This window comes from Salmo trutta, chromosome 24 (assembly GCF_901001165.1).
Source record: "Salmo trutta chromosome 24, fSalTru1.1, whole genome shotgun sequence".
Taxonomy (NCBI): Eukaryota; Metazoa; Chordata; class Actinopteri; order Salmoniformes; family Salmonidae; genus Salmo; species Salmo trutta.
The window spans coordinates 15500056-15519723 of NC_042980.1; the positions used below are offsets into that span (position 1 = coordinate 15500056).

Here is a 19668-nt window from a genome sequence, read left to right on the forward strand (position 1 = left end):
CTGGAGCCCGCCGGTGTAACTACTAAACTGCATGCTGGCTGTATACTGTACTGCATGATTGAAGAAGGTGTACTAACGTGTTAGTTCCACTAGCTATGTTGACAATGACGCTACTTTAGCTAATATGGTGACAACGATGTAGGCTGTGTGTAAAGTTTTTTTTGCCTGGTCACAGGCAGCTGCGTTGTGCACTGAAGTCCACAAGCGAGGGGAAAAGGTGAGAGGGGGAGAGCGCATAGATGAGAGAAGGAATACAACGTTTGCGTGTGATCAGGGATGTATTCATTCCGCCAATTCTGTTGAAAAACGTTTCTAAACGGAAGCAAACAGAACGAAACTGGGATAAGCATACCTGAATTTGTCCAATATAAACTCTTGTTTGCAACTGTTGGACTAATGATTACACCCTAGATCAGCTAGATGCAGGCAAGAGTGTGCAACAGCACGGACCGCCAATGGTCTATAACCTCTCACATAGCCTAACATAATATAAACTCCTGCTGAATTAAGCAGTTTTTACATTAAAATTATACACCAAATATACATTTTTACTAGGGAACAGGAGTGGAGAAATATGATTTATTTCTTTCAGCATCTTGAGATAATGAATACGTGGTTAGGGACCGTCTGTAAAGGGTGCTATCTTTATCAGCGTCATAAAATCTGATAGTATTTCCACCGCATAAAATATGCATCCAAGCCGAACTGAAATCGTATCAGAAACATGTTGGGTTGGTTTCACAGCTTGTAATTCCCTTTAAACCGGTAAAACTGATGTCATTTGGAAATGTAGTCTTCTTCTAGGGCAACAAGTAATGACAGAAGAGATGTATCTAATTATAGACAAGTTGACTACCAAATGTCAGAAATTATAAGCAGAAATATAGGCCGATGTAAATTAAGCTTAAAAAAAGAAATCCTACAGCCCCCGTAACAAAAACATTCTGGCATCTCTGACTGCACAGCACTTTTTCTGTTTTTGCGGGTTAGGGTCGGGTGCGGCCTCAGATTTTCACTTTATCATATATAGCTTGCCGGTTGCGGATGGATTATTAGCAATTACGGGTGGGGTGAATAAACAACTGACCCACGCATCACTAGTGTGCATGTGTGCCTGCAAGCGTGCGTGTGTCTACGGACAGGGTCACCCACTTGGCCTGGAAGGCGTTGTTGGTTCCTCTGTGGTCCAGGTCGTGACAGACACAGCCCACTATAAGAGCCAGGATCTCAATCTCCGTCAGGGTCTCTTGGAAGCCTGCCGTCTATAGGGACACAGCAGGGACAGGATGTCACTCAGGGGCCACACACACAAGTAAACATAAACCCACACACACACAAACATAAACTAAAACACACACACTGTAGGTAGGATGAGCATGGCGATGAAGTAAACAACATGTGTAAATTGGAGTTAGGTCGCTATGGGGTTAACAGTTAGTAGTAGTGTACTGTAGGTCTGGGCTACTTATTAAAACACAGCACTCCTGGGCTCTAAACGGCTTACACACAACTATTTCATCTCCCTCTTGGCATAATCAATTCAGATGGGACTTGCATAAATGCTGTGCTTGATGACATAAAAAAAGATTGAGAAGGAGCGGGAGCGGGAGGAAGATGGAGAACAATGGACAGAAGATGAAGCACTTGGTGCGCATTAGTCAGTGTCCACATGTGTTGGGGCACGTGTGGTGTATTTGAACGGTCTCTGTTTAGGCTAATGATAGGCTAATGCTAGACTTCCTGTGCGTTCTCCATATTCACCGTTAGTATGGCGAACATGCACTGGCAGACGTTGAAGGCATGCCTCCAGTTGTGGTACAGCACCATGCGGTAGTTCTTCCTGACCGTCAGTAGCCATCTGCACAGAGTCTGTAGAGAGTCAGGGGCACAAGAGGGATGGACAGAACAGGGTCCGTCAGCAGACAGTAGGCTGGTGCGTCAGCTCTCACACTCAGGCCGGGATTCAATCCGATCGCCCTTTGTCCGCAATGTACGTTTTAAGGACATCATTTACGCTGCATATGTAGGCTCAATCGGAAATGTCTTTAATGGTGCATTGTCCAAATCCGCAATCGTATTGAATCCCGGCCTCAATCTAACCTGCCATAGCAGTGTTTCCACCGCTGTTGTTAACAAACACACACTTCCTATTGTGAAGCTACAGGTAACTGCCAAAATAATGGAAACACTTGAGTAAATGAGGGATACAAAGTGTATTGAAAGCAGGTGCTTCCACACATCCCATCATGCTTAGGGTCATGTATAATAATGCTGGGCACGCTATTATTTTGGCTACCATGGCTATGCCCCCATAGGATGACAATGCCCCCATCCACGGGGCACTAGTGGTCACTGAGTGATTAGATGAGCATGAAAACGATGTAATCCAAATGCTATGGCCATCTCAGTCACCAGATCTCAACCCAATTGAACAGATTCTGGGGCGGCGCCTGAGACAGCGTTTTCTACCACCATCAACAAAACACCAAATTATGGAATTTCTCGTGGAAGAATGGTGTCGCATTCCTCCAATAGAGTTCCAGACACTTGTAGAATCTATGCCAACCAAAGTGCATTTGTTTCCTTTATTTTGTCAGTTACCTGTGTGTGGCAGCAGTAGCAGTAGCAGTAGCAGTAGTAGTAGTAGTAGTAGGTCTTTCTTGTTGAAAACCATTCAGTAATTGTACTTTACCATGTGGAAAAAGCTACTGTGTAAATGCCACACTGCATATTTGATTGAATAGCGGGCTCTGTCAGAGCATTGGGTCAGAGCCGCTCTCACCTCGTAGTCGATCTTGAACTTCTGCACCATGCCCAGCTCCATAAACATCCTGAGGGCTGCGGTTATCATGGCGTCCACATCCAGAGAGAAATCATCAAAGGAAAGCTGATCGATGCCAAGCTCGCAAACAAGGGGGATGTTAGCAGCCTGGGTTATGGAAAGAAGAGAGAGAGAGGTCGTGCCATTTTGAGACACTGAAAATTCAACATATGGAGAGTTGCTAATGAAGACTCTGAGAGCTCGTGTTTAGAAAGGGTTGAAAATTAATGAGAAAGTATCACCAGTGGAATTCATTGTTGTTAACTTCCTGTGAGCTCATTAACAAATCGTGGTAGTATTCTATATTTAACCTATAATACTAACACAGAAACACCACTAAACCAATTTAATCATCCCAAGACTTCAATCCACAGAGAGCTCTCTAATGAAAACCAAAGCATAATTGTTCAGAAAGACTGAGAATTTAAGTTGTTGTCTTATTGGATTACATGTGCCATTGGTCTTTCTTTCTAAGGGGGATTTGGTAACATCTCAGAATATGAATGCTTTGCTGTTCTCCTTCCCCAATCCCTGGGGCTGCGGGTAGAGGATACAGCAGAAGTACCATGCAGCCTCACTTCCACCAAGAGAAAACAGCAGAGCAGAGCAGCCAGGAAAGCCCACCTTTTCTAGGAACCGTTTCTCTTTCAGGTCAGCAGGTGCGTCGGGCTAATTCAACGCCTTAGGTTATGAATTGTAGCCAAGTTTTTATTTGCCGGTGACATTTACAATTCTCTGGAATCTGGGGTAGAGTGTGTTTACTGAGGTTCTGTATGTAGGCCAGTTATGAAACGGGTAAAGGCAGGGTGGGTGCTGCTGAGCACTGTGCTGTGCCTGCATGTGGTGAGGGGGCTGGAGATCTGACAGATGTCACATTGCACGGCTGATGCTCGGTGCTAATGGCCACCGGGACAAGCCCCATATCAAAGAGCAAGAAAGACATTTAAGACATCACACAGTTCTGAGAATGTTTTTTTTTCTCGGATTGGTTCCAGAGGCACGCTCTATTACTGTCTAAATAATGCAATGAAAGTGATTGGCTATTGATTGACTAATTCATTCCAAATACCACAATTAGTTGTTTTCATGTGGGACTTGAAGGAGTACTGCCCCGACCTGTATAAACAGTACGCTGCCTTGCACCACACTGCAGTCCAGGGAAGCAATTGGAAAATGAGTCAGGAGAAGCCATCAATCTAGTCCTATCATGTAATACCATTAACGATTTCTCATTTTACCTTGGAAGGTAATGCGTGCCAAAGCTTCATTCCGAAAGTTATCTCTTAATTGAAAAAAACATATTACTCTGGGCGATGATCTACAAATGGGGTTTTCCCCACAATTCATGTTCTTTTGTTCAGTATATATACTATTATTATTATTCTGCAAAATATGTGTATTTAGCCTCAGTATAGGCCAGAAATTAAGAATGTTTGTTTGCTTTACTTAAGCTTTAATAGATAATGCATCACAAACATCTCAACCAGCCGGTTGAGTTGCCCAATTATAGTAAAATAATTCAAGCAATAGCAACACACAAAGTTTTTTTGTATTATAACTGGATTATAGCTCCCGTACCATTGTTGTGAATGATATATATATATATATATATTCATGTCAAAGTCACCAGTCAACTCCATTACACTCAAAAGTTACTTCAACCAGTGAATGCTAGCGATGGCTATAGCGATGCTAGCTATTCTACCAGTCTGCCTCAATGAGTGTTAGCACGCTAATAGCACACCATGCACACACAAACCTATATTTTTAAGGGGTATGCAGTAGGTTTATGATGATATCACCAAAGTATGTTGTATCAGACATTTCAAACAACATTCCCAGTTAATGAGAAAACAGTCATGGTATTTAAGAGAATGAACAAGATTTAACAAGGCAACCTTGGACTAATTTGAATAGGCGCTAACAGCGGATTTTGAGGAAATTTTACATCCGTAGCCCAGTACGGCCCACGTGATCGCAGTGAAACGTCACTCCGTGAGGGGCTATAATGTTCTAGGGACCAAACAATGCTCTCTCGCTATCTCTCTCTCTCTCTCACACACGCACGCACGCACACATGCACGCACGCACACACTTTCTCTCTCATATAAGAATAAGACCTAATACCTTGAATTTGTCGACCTCCGTCTTGGAACAGGTTGCATGGTATGACAGGACCTGCAAAGGAATACAGAACACAGTGGTGAAAAAAGTACCCAATTGTCATACTTGAGTAAAAGTAAAGATACCTTAATAGAAAATGACTCAAGTAAAAGTGAAAGTCACCTAGTAAAATATTACTTGAGTAAAAGTCTAAAAGTATTTAGTTTTAGTATCAAGTCAATTTAATTGCTAAAATATACTTAAGTATCAAAAGTAAAAGTATTCATAATTTCTAATTACTTAAATTAAGCAAACCAGACACCACAATTTTCTTTTTGTATTTATTTACTGATAGCCAGGGGCACACTCCAACACATAATTTATGAACGAAACATTTGTGTTTCGTGAGTCCGCCAGATCAGAGGCGGTAGGGATGCCCAGGGATGTTCCCTTGATACGTGCATGAATTGGACCACTTTCCTGTCCTGCTAAGCATTCAAAATGTAAGTACTTTTGGGTGTCATGGAAAATGTATGGAGTAAAAAGTACAGTTCTTTAGGAATGTAGGAAAGGAAAAGTTGTCAAAAATATAAATAGTAAAGATACCACAAAAAAATGACTTAAGTAGTACTTTAAAGTATTTTTACCTAAGTACTTTACACCACTGGAAGCACATACAGTATATTTTACATACAGCATTTCATTTTCATAACACTGGCTAGAGATATCAAGTCATGCTCACTACACTTAGGACAGTCATAGTCAGTAATACTTAATAGGTCTTAAAAGGACTTTAACAACGGTTATTTATGGAGCCCTACTGCTAAACTATGCCTGTGGACCAAATAAGAAAAACCTTTGGTGTCAGTGACTGACCACCTCAATCTGCTCTAAAGGTTATGTGAGGGAAAATGTTATTGTCTGATAAGCTAAGTCTTGAATTATAAACAGCATCTCCTCTCACTCTATCTTGGTTTGTGCAGGTGACTGTTACTTCCTCCTCAGACCAATTGGCAGCACGCCCGGAACACTGTTCTGGGAACCAAAAAGAGTATCTCAGTTTCAAGTTCCCAGCATTGAGAGAAGAAGCCTTGTGAGGTGTCAGTCAGTCACGTGCAGGAACCAACGTTAATGATGAATAATGTAAATCATGCTTATATGACTTGTTTGTGTAGCAGTAGAAGAGGACTGAAAGGGAACGGCCTCTTCAGAGTTTTGATCAATCTTGGATTGAGTTTGTATTATAACTGGATTATAGCTCTCCGGCCGTGATACTAAAGATTGATTCATTTACATTGAGTTTGAGTCCTTAGTGGGGAATTTCCACAACAGTTACTACAAGCTTCATGCCGTGGATCTATGTGCCTGCGTGCGTGTGGGTGGAGTGGGATTTTTGGAGTAGCAGACACCTTTTGGTAACATGATATCCTCGCCAGTCCCACTCCCATTCACAAGGGGGTGATAGCAAAATATTTTATTTTTGTCTTTTCATTTTGTGAAAACAACGAAAAGTCGCCTTCCATTGCTACTAGTAGCATAGATAGAACAATGAGGCAGATGTTTCACCGGAAGAATAAACCTGAAGCATTTCCACTCACCACCAAATATGGTGATGAGAGGAAGCCCAGTGGCTGGAAGTGGGAGAAGACGGAGGGTGATGGATTTTGGTCAACATTCTGCTAAGTTTCTCATCGATGAAACATTTGACAAAGAGGCACTGGAGATAGGTGTGAGAACAGGTGGGTCTGGGCAGGTGTGATGTCATTGATGATTTGATTGTGGTCGTCTGTATGTTGTCTTTTGTATGTTTTGTATTGTTAAAACACCCCCAAAATACCACAAAAAAAGAAACATTTGATCCCAATATCGTTTTCTGTTCCCTAAACTAGAATCAGTTACGAACATAGTGGACTACGTTTTGTAGACTTCACAGAGTAGGGATTCCCTAACAGAAATATGCAAATACATGCTAGAACGCGCCAGTAGGATCTCGCTAGCTCGTGCTCGGCTCTGCCCACCTCCTTGCTTGTTCTGCCCACTATGATTAATTTGCTCCCATTGGAAACAACAGGCTGTGGTCAATCTTGGGTTAGTTATTAAAAATATTAGATAGTAGCTAGCTGGCAGCCTGGCTAGTGGGCGTTAGCCTGTTAGCCAGCCTTTTTAGCTTCCGACATCTCCATGTGAAATAATCAAATGTACTGTATAATAATAAAAAATATGCCTTCATGTTTTGGTCAGGGAGAAAAAAAAGCACATGGCAAGCTAGTTGGCTCCAGCAGGTGCAACCATTTCACAAAGCCTATAGATCAGATCAGGAAACAAGTGACAACACTGCCCCCACGACTGTCTCAGGTTTCAGCTATTACAAGGAGCCGCCCCTTGTGTGACGAAAAAGGACATTGCAACACTCTGTCTTGTGTCTACCTAGCGCTTGTGGTAAGCTTTAACGGACAGTTCTACACTTACATGTTGCACCACCGCAACATGCATTATTTTACCGCAAACACTGCAGAAGAAGTTGGTCTTTCATCCGGGTGAGGCTACAATACATAGAGTTTCCCGAACAAGCTGTGAAGCACAGGGGAAGCTGTGAAGTGAGCTGTAGCCTATTGCGTGATTCTGTTCATGAGTCTGTTATTAAATAACGTCAAAGAATGTTTACTGCTTTTCATTAAATTATGAATGGCTATAAATATTGTATAGCCTATAAGGTACATTCGTTCATATGGGCAGGCACTGCATGTTTACTGCTATTCATTAAATCACATATGGCTGAAAATATTGTATATACATTCATTCATATGGGCAGAATATTATATATATAGCCTACAGAAATTGGTTCAGGTATGGCCTACAATTAATTGTTCCTATGGGCAGAATATTGTAGGCTAGGCCTATATATATTAGTTCATATGGGCAGAATATTGTATAATTATTCGTTCATATGGTTACATAAAGGCTGAAGGCCTGTATCTAGTTTCTACAATGTATTTTTGTTTCAAAGAATGGATTTAGTTTTATCTTGTTTTTACACAATCCATTAGCACCAACCATTCACTATAAAACATTTAGTTATCAACAAAAAAGGCTTCGCAAAATACAAAAAATGATAGGGCAAAAACAAGTAGGCCTAAAACATTTATTTCAAGTAACCCAAAAGTAAGAGTAGGTTACATAACAATGCTCTTCCGTAAAAACAAGTTCATGAACAAATCGTCCAAGAATGTGCTTTGTGTTCTGGTCTGATAAGGTTTTTGGAGTTGTTGAAAGGGTTGAAATTGAGAAGTGTCACGAACAAGTGTCCAAGTAGGCTAGGTGCTAATGTTTCTCTTCGGGTAAGACTCCAGCTATCGAGTCGTATACTTCTCAACCAGGGACTTCAGATCCTTCTATTGCTTGCGGTAGTGGGGTCTTTGCCATGGCGGTGGAACGCCAGCAAGTTGCTGCTCCATTCTCATTTCACCTCTTTGCTGCTGTCGTTGCAATGCCTCTATGAACTTCCAAATGGTGGGGTGGGTTGCGCCAAGATTTGCCTACATTTTACGATGCCAGCCCTCCACTCTGTTGTTGGTCTCTACCAAGTCTTGCAGGACAGCATCATAGCACTTCCATAATTCTGAAAATAAAAAAAAGATAGAAGAAGATTAGCAACCATGTTATTGGCCTTGGGCGTGCTGTAATCATAAGAAGAAGATGGCCATTATTATGTTAAACAACAAACAAGACTTACCTATGGGAAACATTGTCTTTCTTGTGTTCTTCAGATAACTTGGAGATAACCCCATCAGTGAGGGTTATGCGACCTCAGCATTCGAAAACATCATATTCAGTGCACTTCCAGGAGGACTTAATTCGCAGTCTGTCGTTCCCGCCTGTAGGTGTATCCATGCGCCAGAATATTTTTTCCACACACAGAAAGGATAAATTTGGTTTCCATTGCTTGTTCTGACCTCCTATAAGAATAGTGAATGCTGAGGGTAGCAGTGCAATATCTTTTTAAGCAGAATATTTGGATTATTAGCATATGAATGACTTGTAATTCGATTGCTGGACTATCGAAGCCATCCATCCAACCCATTTATTCAGATCCCCCCACAGTAAATTGTGATCTGTCCCTAAAGCTCTGAACCCTCCATGCTGAGGAATGCTGGGGGAACAGAGATGTCAGCCCCAATGTCATTCCCTTTGCTTCCCCCATCTCCTAGGAGAAATACCTTGCGCAGCAGCCTTGCAGTTCCTTATTTGATCAAGAGAGCTCATGTTTATTCATTGCTGCCAGAGGCAATGCATCTCCACGCTCGTATTTTCCCCATAGCCATTCCTTCCTATGCCGCTCTTCACTATGCTCTATCCCAGGCTTCCTTCCTGCCGCCCTGTACCCAACCACGAGGCAACCTGCACAGCCCACTTGAGAGCACTGTCCTCTCTCTCACAAAAAGCATAGAAGAAGCTGATCAGTGTTGCATGCCAAATTATTGATCAGATAAGGGATTGCTTTTCACGATCTCTCTTTAAAAATCAATATGGCCCTTTGTGGAGTGCAGACTACAAACAGGGATCCATTGATGCTCACTGATGTAGAAATATGATGTAGAACTATGACACTAAAAGCTCCTGAGTGGTGCAGCGGTCTAAGGCACTGCATCGCAGTGCTAGAGGCGTCACTACAGTCCCTGGATCGATCCCGAGCTGTATCACAACCGGCCGTGATCGTGAGTCCCATAGGGCGGCGCACAATTGGCCCAGCGTTGTCCGGGTTAGGGGAGGGTTTGGGATAGGCCATCATTGTAAAATAAGAATTTGTTCTTAACTGACTTGCCTAGTTAAATAAAGGTTAAAATAAATTAAATAAAGGAGGCACTGAGTCCACTATAACAGAAGAGAGAAAAAGAGAGTGGGAGAGAGGAAACCAGGACAGAAAGGAAAGAGAAGAAGGGAAGAAAAGAGAAAAGGAGAGTGGCACAGTAGCAAGCGTGGGAGAGCTTTCCTAATGGTGTCAGACCCCACTCGCAGCCACAGTCTAGTCACCAGAGCCCTGCAGTACAGTCCATTTTAGAAGGCCAACTGCCCACCCAAATGTGTTGCCACACTAAAACAACAGCACAGTATCCCAATATCCATACTGGACATTTACTACTGGAACCAACTTGGATAGACTAAACGCAGACCAAATTCATTCATTCAAATATCAATCCTGCTGTAATTTTGGTCATTATACACAATAAAATATGATTTGATGAGAAACCGTGGGAGCCCGACGAGCCGGCCAAGGCGTTGGAGCTCGACGAGCCGGCCGAGGCATGACGTGGGATGGGAGCCTGCCGAGCCAACCAAGGCAAGAAAACGTCTCGAGCCAGCTAAGGCATGGAAGCCCGACGAGCCAGTGACATTAATGCTGACACATGGATTAAACTGAGGAACAGACAAATATAGAGGAGGCATTCAAGAAAGTGAAGGGGCCAGGTGAGTCCAATGACGTGCTGATGTGTGTAATGATGGTGACAGGTGTGCGTAATGATGGGCAGCCTGGCACCCTCGAGCGCCAGAGAGGGGGAGTGGGAGCAGGCGTGACACACACTACCGTTCCAAAGTTTGGGGTCACTTTTTGTCCATTAAAATAACATCAAATTGATCAGAAATACAGTATAGACATTGTTAATGTTGTAAATGACTATTGTAGCTGGAAATGGCTGGTTTTTAATGGAATATCTACATAGGAGTACAGAGGCCCATTATCAGCAACCAATGGTACATTGTGTTAGCTAATCCAAGTTTTAAAAGTAAAATCCATTTTAAAAGGCAAATTGATCATTAGAAAACCATTTTGCAATTATGTTAGCACAGCTGAAAACTGTTGTCCTGATTTAAGAAGCAATAACACTGGCCTTCCTTAGACTAGTTGACTATCTGGAGCATCAGCATTTGTGGGTTTGATTACAGGCACGAAATGGCCAGAAACAAAGACCTTTCTTCTGAAACTAATCAGTCTATTCTTGTTCTGAGAAATGAAGGCTATTCCATGCGATAACTTTTTTCTGATTTAGCTAAACTAGCCTGCCTGCCTAATGTGCAAGCTAGCTACTACTAGCTAGCTTCATTGACAAACAGAGATGGAAATTAGCTAGCTAGCTAGTGATTTTCGGGACTGATAAACAGTGTCTAGCTTGTGCTTTATTTAAAATAGTTTGACAGATTGCTGCTGATGAAGTTGTAGACATGTTCTCAGAAATCAGTCCTGAGCGCAACCAGCAGCAGCTGGCTTGATTTACTCTCTAAAGCGCACTGACTAGTTTTTCATGCAAATGTTTTAACTTGAGAAATACTGCACCAAACATCTTAGCTAGATGTACAATTGGGTGACTAAGACCTCCTCTGCAAAAACCTCAAAATTAATTACAGTTTTTTTTATTTATCTTAAATTAGTTCTGACTATTTTGAGGAAGTGGTGGTAGCTGTGTGGTTGCTATGGTGTCTCAAGAGTGACAAACAACAGTACCAAGGTACGATAAGCGAATATAACACAGGCACATCAAACCACACCCCCAAGATCCAAATCGTATTTTTCTTAAGGAGCAGCCGAAAAACACATGCAGAATTGGTGCGTTCAGCCCCCCTTTAAGTGCGATAAAAAGGAATGAACATTGGTGCTTACGTCGAGAGCCACGGACTGTTTGGCCCAGGACTTCTTCACCTGGTCGTACATGATGGTGTTGTTGATGCCAAGGCCACAGAAGATCACAAAGGCCTGAAACACACCACACTGCTGTTACACTCCCAAGGTCACGGCACAGCGAAACAGGGAGACATGTTAGACGTCATGACACACAAACGACTTGCTCGCACACACATGCAGCACCTACGCACACCACGCAAAACAAAAGTCCTACCTCGAACAGTCTCTGGTCTGCATCATCAAACTGGTTACCATCCAGCCTGTTGAGCACCTGAGCCACACCTGCAACAACAGACATCAGGATCACTGACACTACCACAGACGCAGACCAGGCTAAAGCCCTTCTCTTTCTGAGACAACGGCCATTCCTGAGAGCCATCATTTTATCTGACACTAGTTCATTAGGGCTGGGCTACCATTGACTGGGCTGTCGTACACACACTAGTTCCGCTCCCACAACCCCAATTAGCAGGAGGAAATCACACCCACACATTCATTAAAGTCATTGATAAAACAAGGCATTTTCTGCTATCACTTTTCAATGCAATATGCAATGCTTCTACACTGTTGTTTTTGCATAGACGCATGTCGCTGTATTTCCTAGAAGAAGGAGTAAGAAACAGGAAACAGTAGTGTTGTTGACCTGAGTAATTAAAGTGTCTAAGCCTGTTGTAATGTAAGGTTGGAGGTCATGTCGATGGCAACAATAGAGCACTGTGTATCCTTTGATCTTTTATTTCAAATACAAGTCCCCTGGTTTGGAGGCACGCCAGCAAGCTCTCCTCAGTTTATCTACTAATTAAAAAACCCAGGACTTTGCTGATAAGGCTAATTGTTAGTTGACAGAGAATCGTCTTCTATCACCCGAGAGAAATTATGCTAACAAGCAGATATTCAAGTTAGCATTGAGTCCCTGGAGAGGTCCTTGTACTTTCTACAGTATGTCTCTATGGGTTGTACCGTAGGTTACTGGGGTGCTGTCAATATCACTGAAGATGGAATCATATTTTTACAACCTATATAGAAGAGCATTGCGATAACAGTGATGTAACAATCTAGCCCAAGGCTTTTTTCCTCTATACTGTTATATCATAACCTCGGTACGTGGCAGGAGGATATCTACCTTCTGAATAAACAGATCTTTGACTTGATCATTTCTCTGCTGCTGTTGTGCTTTATAATGGCTTTATAATGGCTTTCAGTCCAGATTCTGATAGTTTCCTCCCACACACACATTATTCTCTCTCCTGCTCACTCTCTCTCTCTTATCCCCCTCCCAACCTCCATACGCACGCACGCACGCACGCACGCACGCACGCACGCACGCACGCACGCACGCACGCACGCACGCACACACACACACACACACGCACGCACACACACACACACACACAATGCTTGCACGCACACACACACCCACCCACCCCTCTCTCCTGCTCCCTCTGTCTCTCATTCTTCCATCCCCCTCCCAACCTCCACAAGCCCACACACACGCATGTACACGCATACACACACACACAATGCTTGCACGCACGCACACACACACACACACACACACACACACACATACCCACCCACAATGATCTGTGGTCGCGACTGACCATCTGTAGCAGTGCTTTCCCTGGCAGCCATGCTGCTGATCACTTTGCACAGAAACAAAACTAATGACTTCCCAAGTCAGATCTCTGTGGGCCTGAGTCTAGCTGCTAGCGTTGCCTCTCGTTGCAATATCCAGCACCAACACCAGACTGTAGATCAATGATGTATCAGAGTGTCAGAGTGGTGAGGACCTTGGGGTGGTTGAGGAGCACAGAGCACTGCATGGTGGAGCAGCCAGGACTAGGGAGGGAACTCCTCCTCTGTGAGAACTGACTGATATGAAGGCTTTAATCAGGCTACACTGCTTTAAAAGGGCAATCTGGGAATCACAAAACCACAAAGCGTCACCTTTCCACTTTTTCGGTAAACAGCTGAGAGATGGGGCAAGAGAAATGGAACCACAGTCAAATTCATAAGACGGAGCTATGGATGCAAGGACTGATCATCCATGGAATTAAAATGACAGTTTTAACCATGTTTTGAAGATATACAGTGTTCGTTTGCAATTACAGAGTAAAACAAGCTTTGGGTTGCGATGGAGTTAAACAGTTGAACTAAGGGTAATAGACATTAATGCATTATATTCTCCAAGAATCAATGGCTATATATCATTAATTTAAAAGTCCAGAAATGGATGTATCAATCCCAGATCGCCCCTTTAATTGAGCATCTAAACGCTACCTAGGAGAGCATTACAGGCGGAGTATCCTCTCTAGATTCTCCAAACAAGACATGGTGACATCTGAGGTTATCGGAGGTTTGGTACATCATGTACGTTGGTTTGTTGATGTGCCTCTCTCATTATTAAAATCACTTTAAGCTTGAATGCTGGATTATGTCTTAGTTTTGACATCTGTCCACATAGATTTATCAACGGACATGTAACGGCACAACTGACTATCAAAAGAAGTCAGTGAAAAAAGGACAATTTGAGAATTTACCAATGATTTGATGGTTGCTGTTCCAAATAGGTACACAAAGCACTGAACGAATGTGGAAGCCGGAGAACTGATCTGCCTAAACGAAAGAGAAAAGAGACTGGAGCTGAAACTGGGCTGTTATCATTTATTACACATGTAAACTGTATCCTAAAGAGACATACAGTGCCTTCAGAAAGTATTTATACCCCTTAATCTACATTTTGTTTTGTTACAAAATGGATTATATATTTTTTTAAATCTCACCCATCTACACACAATACCTCATCATGACAAAGTGAGAACATGTTTTTAGAAATGTTGGCAAATTTATGAAAAATTAAATACAGAATGATCTAATTTACATAAGTATTCACACCCCTGAGTCAATACATTGTAGAAGCACCTTTGGCAGCGATTACAGCTGTGTCATTCTGGGTAAGTCTCTAAGAGCTTTCCACACCTGGATTTATCTGCCCATTATTCTTCTCAAAATTCTTCAAGCTCTGTCAAATTGGTTGTTGATCATTGCTAGACAACCATTTTCAGGTCTTGCCATAGATTTTCAAACCGATTTAAGTCTAAACTGTAACTCGGCCACGCATGATCATTCACGGTCTTCTTGTAAGCAACTCCAGTGTAGATTTGGCATTGTGTTTTAGGTTATTTTCCTGCTGAAAGGTGAATTAATTAACCAGGTTTTCCTCTAGGTACTTTGCCTGTGCTTAGCGCCATTCCGTTTCTTTTTTTTTATCCTGAAAAACATCCTAGTCCTTAAAGATTACAAGCATAGCCATAACATGATGCAGCCATCACTATGCTTGAAAATATCGGGAGTGGTACTCAGCATTGTGTTGTAATGGATTTTCCACAAACATAACACTTTGTATTGAGGACAAAAAGCAAATTGCTATGCCACATGTTTTGCAGTATTACTTTAGTGCAAACAGAAAGCATGCTTTGGAATACTTGTATTCTGTACAGGCTTCCTTCTTTTCACTCTGTCAGTTAGGTTAGAATTGTGGAGTAACTACAATGTTGTTGATTCATCCTCAGTTATCTCCTATCAAAGCCATTATACTCTGTAACTGTATTAAAGTGACCATCGGTCTCATGGTGAAATCCCTGAGTGGTTTTCTTCCTCTCCGGCAACTGAGTTAGGAAGGACACCTTTATCTTTGTATTGACTGGGTGTATAGATACATCATCTTATTTTTTTATCTACCAATAGGTACCCTTCTTTGCAAGGTATTGGAAAACATCCCTGATGTTTGTGGTTGCATCTGTGTTTAAAATTCACTGCTCGACTAAGAGACCTTACCAATAATTGTATGTGTGGGGCAAAGAATGTGTGGGGCAAAGAAGATGAGGTAGTCATTCAAAAATCATGTTAAATACTATTATTGAGTCCATGCAACTTATTATGTGACTTGTTAAGCACATATTTACTCCTAAACCTATTTAGGCTTGCCATACCAAAGGGCTTGAATACTTGACTCAATATATTTCAGCTTTAAATGTTGTATTCATTTGTAAAAATGTTGAAAAACAGAATTACACTTTCACATTATGTGGTATTGTGTGTAGGCTGTAACACAACAAGTGGAACAAGTCAAGGGGTGTGAATACTTTCTGAAGGCACTGTAGAGAATGTAACGCATGCATTATTTCAGCAGTATTTCAACTCTGCATAGGTATAAGGTTCACTATGGTTCGGCTATAATCATTTTCAATACAATTACAAAAACAGGGGCATCGTTGGTTGTATTTTAATAACCATTATTATCACGTGAAGACCAACAGTTGAGATCGGAACTCAAACATCAGATAGAAAAGCCTCGGAGCCATATCAAACGAATATTATCATATATAATTCATAATCATGTGACAACATTCTAATGATCAAAGCTGTAATATTGTTTGAGTCTTTTATGAGGCTTGCTTCTCCGATTTTAACCAATAAAAATAGCTGCTGAATGGTTTCGGTTATCATTCAAATACATACAATAAATGTATATACTGTACAGTAAGCACCTAAACCCGGTATATACAGTGCCTTCGGAAAGTATTCAGACCCCTTCACTTATTCCACATTTTGTTACGTTACAGCCTTATTCTAAAATGGATTAAATGGAGAAAAAAATCCTCAGCAATCTACACACAAATACCCAATAATGATAAAGCAAAAACAGGTTTACATTTTTTTGGCACATTTATTAAAAATAAAAAACAGAAATACCTTATTTACATAGGTATTCAGACCCTTTGCTATGAGACTAGAAATTGAGCTAAGGTGCATACTGTTTCCATTGATCATCCTTGAGATGTTTCTACAACTTGATTGGAGTCCACCTGTGGTAACTTAAATTGAAAAGGCCACACCTGTCTATATAAGGTCCCACAGTTGACAGTGCATGTCAGAGCAAAAACCATGGCATGAGGTAGAAGGAATTGTCCATAGAGTAATCTGAGACAGGATTGTGTCAAGGCACAGATCTGGGGAAGAGTACCAAAACATTTCTGCAGCATTGAAGGTCCCCAAAAACACAGTGGCCTCCATCATTCTTAAATGGAAGAAGTTTGGATTCACCAAGACCCTTCCTAGAGCTGGCTGCCAGGCCAAACTTAGCAATCAGGGGAGAAGGGCCTTTGTGAGGGAGGTGACCAAGAACCCAATGGTCACTCTGACAGAGCTCTAGAGTTTGTCTGTAGAGATGGGGGAACCTTCCAGAAGGACAACCATCTCTGCAGCACTCCACCAATCAGGCCTTTATGGTAGAGTGGCCAGACGAAAGCCACTCCTCAGTAAAAGGCACATGACAGCCCGCTTGGAGTTTGCCAAAAGGCACCTAAAGGACTCTCAGACCACAAGAAACAAGATTCTCTGGCCTGAATGCCAAGCGTCACATCTGGAGGAAACCAAGTACAATCCCTACGGTGAAGCATGGTGGTGGAAGCATCATGCTGTGGGGATGTTTTTAGCGGCAGGGATTGGGAGACTAGTTAGGATCGAGGCAAAGATGAACGGAGCAAAGTACAGAGAGATCCTTAATGATAACTTGCTCCAGAGCGCTCAGGACCTCAGACTGGGGCGAAGGTTCACTTTCCAATAGAACAACGACCCTGATCACACAGCCAAGACAACGCAGGAGTGGCTTCGGGACAAGTCTCTGAATGTCCTTGAGTGGCTCAGCCAGAGCCCGGACTTGAACCCGATCGAACATCTCTGGAGAGACCTGAAAATAGCTGTGCAGCAACGCTCCCCATCCAACCTGACAGAGCTTGAGAGGATCTGCAGAGAAGAATGGGAGAAACTCCCCAAATACAGGTGTTCCAAGCTTGTAGCGTCATACCCAAGAAGACTCAAGGCTGTAATCGCTGCCAAAGGTCCTTCAATAAAGCCCTGAATAAAGGGTCTGAATACTTATGTAAATAATTTTTTATTTATTTTTATATAAATTTGCAAAACATTTCTAAAAAACTATTTTTGCTTTGTCATTATGGGGCATTGTGTGTAGATTGATGAGGGGAAAAAACAATGTAATCACTTTTAGAATAAGGCTGTAACCTAACAAAATGTGGAAAAAGTCAAAGGGTCTGAATACTTTCTGAAGGTACTGTATACAGTACAGTTGAAGTCGGAAGTTTACATACACCTTTGCCAAATACATTTAAACTCAGTTTTTCACAATTCCTGACATTTAATTGTAGTACAAATTCACTGTCTTAGGTCAGTTAGGATCACCACTTTATTTTAAGAATGAAAAATGTCAGAATAATAGTAGAGAGAATTATTTATTTCAGCTTTTATTTCTTTCATCACATTCCCAGTGTGTCAGAGGTTTACATACACTCGATTAGTATTTGGTAGCATTGCCTTTAAATTGTTTAACTTGGGTCAAACGTTTTGGGTAGCCTTCCACAAGCTTCCCACAATAAGTTGGGTGAATGTTGGCCCATTCCTCCTGACAGAGCTGGTGTAACTGAGTCAGGTTTGTAGGCCTCCTTGCTCGCACACGCTATACCTTGACTTTGTTGTCCTTAAGCCATGACCCCAAACTTTGGAAGTATGCTTGAGGTCATTGTCCATTTGGAAGACCCATTTGTGACCAAGCTTTAACTTCCTGACTGTCTTGAGATCTTGCTTCAATATATCCACATAATTTTCCATCCTCATGATGCCATCTATTTTGTGAAGTGCACCAGTCCCTCCTGCAGCAAAGCACCCCACAACATGATGCTGCCACCACCGTGCTTCACGGTTGGGATGCTGTTCATTGGCTTGCAAGCCTCCCCTTTTTTTCCTCATAACAACAGTCATTATGGCCAAACAGTTCTATTTTTGTTTCATGAGACCAGAGGACATTTCTCCAAAAAGTACGATCTTTGTCCCCATGTGCAGTTGCAAACTGTAGTCTGGCTTTTTTATGGCGGTTCTGGAGCAGTGGCTTCTTCCTTGCTCAGCGGCCTTTCAGGTTATGTCAATACAGGACTCGTTTTACTGTGGATATAGATACTTTTGTACCTTTCCTCCAGCATCTTCACAAGGTCCTTTGCTGTTGTTCTGGGATTGATTTGCACTTTTCGCACCAAAGTACGTTAATCTCTAGGAGACAGAACGCGTCTCCTTCCTGAGCGGTATGATGGCTGCGTGGTCCCATGGTGTTTATACCTGCGTACTATTGTTTGTACAGATGAACATGGTACCTTCAGGCATTTGGAAATTGCTCCCAAGGATGAACCACACTTGTGGAGGTCTACAATATTTTTTCTGAGGTCTTGGCTGATTTCTTTTCATTTTCCCATGATGTCAAGCAAAGAGGCACTGAATTTGAAGGTAGGCCTTGAAATATATCCACAGGTACACCTCCAATTGACTCAAATGATGTCAATTAGCCTATCAGAAGTTTCTAAAGCCATGACATCATTTTCTGGAATTTTCCAAGCTGTTCAAAGACACAGTCAACTTAGTGTATGTAAACTTCTGACCCACTGGAATTATGATACAGTAAATTATAAGTGAAATAATCTGTCTGTAAACAATTATTGGAAAAATGTATTGTGTCATGCACAAAGTAGATGTCCTAACCGACTTGCCAAAACTATAGTTTGTTAACAAGAAATTTGTGGAGTGGTTGAAAAACGAGTTTTAATGACTCCAACCTAAGTGTATGTAAACTTCCCACTTCAACTGTATGTAGTAATGTAGTTCCAGAGATTATTTTACCTCTGCGTCAAACCGAGGATCCTGGTAGGCATCACTGATGTTGACGGGCAGACCAGTGGACGCTACCAACTCTGCTATACTGTTGTTGATGAGCCAATCAGAGTAGGAGGACTTCTCCATGCTGTCTTTAAAACTACAGGGACACCCGGACGTGGAGGGAAGGGAAGAGAGAAAGTGAAATACTTGGGTCGTTGTAGTTATTGACATGCAGTGGAGAAGAGGAGGAGAAGGACCATAGTCACATGCATGTTCACTGAGAGGACAAATCTTCCATTGTGGGTCGGATCATTTTGTTCAACCGTTTGTTTGGTTTGTTTGGTCTTTG

At 42.0% G+C, this 19668-nt stretch overlaps 1 protein-coding gene across 2 annotated transcripts in view; it reads right to left on the reverse strand.

Moving 5' to 3' along the window:
* The window catches only part of LOC115160789 (dual 3',5'-cyclic-AMP and -GMP phosphodiesterase 11A), a 54301-nt gene that overhangs the window by 18813 nt on the left and 15820 nt on the right, over positions 1-19668 (reverse strand). For both annotated transcript variants that reach the window (XR_003869114.1, XM_029711195.1), the window contains 8 exons: positions 19344-19476; positions 14141-14216; positions 11815-11882; positions 11580-11672; positions 4949-4999; positions 2783-2929; positions 1762-1869; positions 1153-1262 (listed from right to left, as the gene is read on the reverse strand). Coding sequence is in view for 1 of the 2 variants with exons in the window: in XM_029711195.1 (XP_029567055.1) it covers positions 1153-1262; positions 1762-1869; positions 2783-2929; positions 4949-4999; positions 11580-11672; positions 11815-11882; positions 14141-14216; positions 19344-19476 (786 nt within the window). In the remaining variant the exon portion in view is untranslated. The remainder of the gene's footprint in view (positions 1-1152; positions 1263-1761; positions 1870-2782; positions 2930-4948; positions 5000-11579; positions 11673-11814; positions 11883-14140; positions 14217-19343; positions 19477-19668) is intronic.